This window comes from Montipora capricornis, chromosome 1, assembly GCF_036669925.1.
Source record: "Montipora capricornis isolate CH-2021 chromosome 1, ASM3666992v2, whole genome shotgun sequence".
NCBI lineage: Eukaryota > Metazoa > Cnidaria > Anthozoa > Scleractinia > Acroporidae > Montipora > Montipora capricornis.
In genome coordinates this window covers 17,511,562-17,515,523 of record NC_090883.1, presented here as the reverse complement: position 1 = coordinate 17,515,523, position 3,962 = coordinate 17,511,562, and the positions used below count along the sequence as shown (strand labels likewise).

The 3,962-nt window shown below is 40.5% G+C and overlaps 1 protein-coding gene across 1 annotated transcript; it reads right to left on the bottom strand.

Annotated features, from left to right (window-relative positions):
* Positions 1-1,253: 1,253 nt before the first annotated feature.
* LOC138018590 (neuromedin-K receptor-like) lies at positions 1,254-3,962 on the bottom strand. Its single transcript, XM_068865312.1, has one exon. The coding sequence runs from the start codon at positions 3,838-3,840 to the stop codon at positions 2,872-2,874; it is 969 nt and encodes a 322-aa protein (XP_068721413.1). The 5' UTR covers positions 3,841-3,962; the 3' UTR covers positions 1,254-2,871.

The following is a 3,962-nucleotide window of genomic DNA, read 5'->3' as shown; positions in this document are numbered from 1 at the left end:
ATTGTTAATTGTAGTAAAGTAAAATATAGCAGAGGTAGGGCGGACAAATTCTAGGAAGGAAGGGAGTTTTGTATACAGAGCGAGGGATAATGCTTAATTTCAAGAGACCAGTTATTTTGAGTATGGCTTAGAGAGTAAGTAATGTTTGATATTTTTAGAAAAGGTGTACACAAACAGTCCCTTCTGAGGTATTGACCAAGTTCCTCAATCTCATAACTGGCATTTACTATTCGACTTTCCTTTTAAGATCTTTCTAGATGTCATTTACTTCGGAGTTGGTCTTATTCAAGTCTGTCCTCTGTTGGTGTTCGACTTCTTGATTTGTTTCAAAAAATCGTCATACTTGTCCGAGAAAAGTTGAACTGAGGTTCTTAATTCACTAAATTTAGTAGTCATAGTCTGCAATTTAGAATGAAGCGGCTCGAGTTCCTTCTTTAGAAGGTCCTTCATCTGTCCAATTGTAGCCATCGTTAACTTAGCGCCGTAAGACGACAGAGCCCTCTCAAACGTGACTGGACGCCATAACGACCAGGCTAATCCCAGGGCCCAAGAGTCCCTAGGAATCAAAGGAGAACTGTGAAGAAGTCCTGGATACATTGCTTGCGAAATGGGAGTTCTGTTCTGTTGCGATCAGTAGCTTTCTGGTCTTGTTAGGAAATAATGACGGAATTCGTGTTTGATTTTTATTTGAAAAGAATACGTTATCATTGGCAGGTTACACCAGATCATTGTCAAACATTTGAAAGGGTCCTCAACTGTGTAAACAGCTACAAATGCCTCAGTTTGCGATAAGTAAAAAAACAATGATTGGTCCCAAAACTTTTCAATATTTCATGAAATCTGGAACGGATCATGAAACATACTGCAACAGTATTTAGTTGCATACTATAGACGCAAAAGAAGCAGGAGAAAGTAATCGCCAACTCGTGTTTTCGGCTCCTTTAAAATTTTTACGAGGTTGTTAAAAGCCTTTGAAGTACCTTACCTTGGAAAGAATGAATTCGTGTTTGATTCTTATCGTAAAGGAATGCGTCACTGTTCAACTACAGCAAGTTGATACAGAAAACATTTGGCTTTAACCCCGTCTTTTACATTTAAGCGCCTTTAGCTCCTAAATATGTTACAAGTGTACCTTATAGGTATTGAATATAACCAATAGAATGATGAAATGATAATAACAAACTAAAAAAGCAATAGTTTGCTTTAAGTGAACACACTGAGTTGTTACTGTTCACAGCAATCTCAACGATCTCACGGCGTGTCGCCTTTGATAATGCGAGTGAACTTGTTGGATCGACGAGCAAATGTCTTTTCGCATTCATTTTCAACACACATAGCACCTGACCCCTCACGATAGTCGTGGATACGCGAAAAAGATAATTATTCTGCTTGGTTACTCGTGGCCACTCCTTCGCAGATTTCCTAAAATCAGAGTACAGCACTGTTCGCTGTTTTTTTTTTTTTTTTTTGTCCCAGGGGTTATAATCTGTCTTTGCTATTTATATTTCCTTCTTTTTTATGGGTCATACCCCTTGTAACAAGTTGAATGAAATGATGTATAGAGAATGTCAGCAGGGAATGCTAAACGTCACTCAATGTTTCGAATGTTTCACCTTATTTCAAGGTATGTCAAATCCAAAACACTGCCCATATCGTCTTGAAATAATAATCGTCATTATTTAGTACGATGACCTTCCTTTCAATAATAAGCGTTTGTAGCGTGAACTTAACTTCGCTGGACGTTCGACCTCCACATTTTGGTCGTTGTAATTGACTTCTCGGCAGTGGTTGCTTGCGTTAAAATTTCTCTAATTTTAAAATGCGGTACATCGAAGCCCGTGAATACTAGTTTCCTTGACAGTATCATTCACTTTCCACCCCTTGCAAATAGATGCCAAGCGTACAAATGCCCTTATCTCGTTAGAAATTTTCTGTTTGAAAACCATGCTCGACACTGACATGTCTGCAATCATGACATCGCATAAAAACACTAATTAAAAGTGTGATTATTTCACATATTAATGCACAAAAACGCTTATCAGAAGTCGTCATTACACTTCATAAAAAGTTTTTTCCATACAGAGAATCGGCGTCAAAATTGTTAAGACACTCTTATCCTTTATAGTAGCCTCCTTCGCAGCCGTTTTGAGGCTCGGTTCGTCCCTCCTAAAAACGGCTGCGAAGGAGGCTAATCCTCTAGGGTCTATTTCAAGCTCGGTGCGAAAATGCTCCCCTCCCCCTCAAGCCCGGGACAGTGTTGTGTTATTTTCTGTTTCATACGAGCCTTGTCAACAGCGGTACAACATTGATTAGGGAGGAGAGGGAGGGGAGGGGTATCCCGGAAACTTACTTTTTGGACTATCTATCTTTGCAAAGTGTCGTTGCCAGTGTGCTCTGTTGGCAAACTGCCTCAACTAATTTTGTAGCCGATTGTAGGTTGTAATTAGCACAAACTTCCTTAGAAGCCTTTCGCGCGTTCTGTTTTGTACCGCCTACCGCAAAGGCTTCAACGTCCTTTATGATCTACTCGTTTTAACTGCTCAAACACCAGTTTCTCTTTTTCAGAAAATGTGGCAAGATGCTTTATATTAAAGAGGGAAATTCTTCATCGATGGAAGATATTTGTGTCGTTAATAATCATGCAGCAAAAAGTAGATTTGAATTTCCTTAACGAAGAGGAAATACGAAAAAAAATCTGTTACATGTTTATGCAAGATATTCGCATTTTGAGCTTGTCACTACCGATTATAGCTTTCCACTGGCAAACGAAAAAGCTGTGATCTTTAAAATGAGAGAATCCCTTCCGAACGGTGCACGTGTGTTTTCGCAAGACTGAGTAGTACTCTGAGTGACTTGAATCCTTCCAGTGTTTCAAAGATATGTTTCGATCCATCGCAGTCGTCTTCGCCTGTAACACGGCTCGGGCTCTATACTCAATAAGGAATTTTGACTTGACAAAAACCATACAGAACACCTTCTCTCGGTTAAATAATCCGAAGAAGGACGTCTCGAACTACCACAATTACGCGGGATGGAACCCTCGGCTCCCAATGAAGGCCTGCTTATCCCTTGAAAAGTGACTAACTCTTTGAATCCCCGTCTAAAGCGTGGATTTCGCGTGCATAAAATTATGGGAGTGCACACGCTGTACAAGAACCCGCATATGTAGGCTGTGCCCAAGAAATAAGGGGGAAAGTTGGTAGGGCGCGTAACCATAGACATAATTCCGTATATGAAGTAAGGCGTCCAACAGACCACAAAGGCTGTCAAAACATACAGGAGTGTGATTATAATCTTTCTCTGGGCTAAAATGCCTCGATCGTCAATGATAGCGGTGTCGCGAATCCTTTGACAATGCGACTTCACGGCGATTATGATCCTCAAATATAAAAACATCATGGCCAATATTGGAAACATGTATACAACGCATAACATAAAAATCGTATGGGATATTTCCAAAGTGTTTTGCGGATCTCTTGGGCAACACATACTCGCCGATGATCTGAAGATAATAACGGTCCATCCGAAAATGGGTCCGATAGAACAGGCAAATGCTGAAAGCCAAATGAAACCAATAATCAATAAAGTGCGTTTGTGCGTAATAATCCTCCTCAGTGGCTTAACCACAGAAAAGTACTTGTGTATACAAATAGCAGTTAGGGTGAAAATTGAAGACGAGAAACAAAAGGGGACGAAAAAGGCATTTAACTTGCAGAGTACTTCACCCAAGACCCAGGATTGTTTGATTAGTGCTGTTATCATGAATGGAATAGAAAATAAGCAAACTCCCATTCCCGTAACCGCCAGCTGGGTCAGAAACATGTTTGTTCGCGTCCTCATTTGACGGTTGCGTATGACGACCGCGACGAGTGAAGCATTTCCAATGAAGCCTACAGTCAGGGTTAGAAACAACACCAGGAGTTGGATTATAGCTATCGAGCCATGAGGCAAGGGGGCTTTGT

Bases quoted from the DNA above. Each gene is read 5' to 3' on its own strand.
- LOC138018590 (XM_068865312.1), bottom strand. From the start codon at position 3,840: ATGAGGACGCGAACAAACATGTTTCTGACCCAGCTGGCGGTTACGGGA.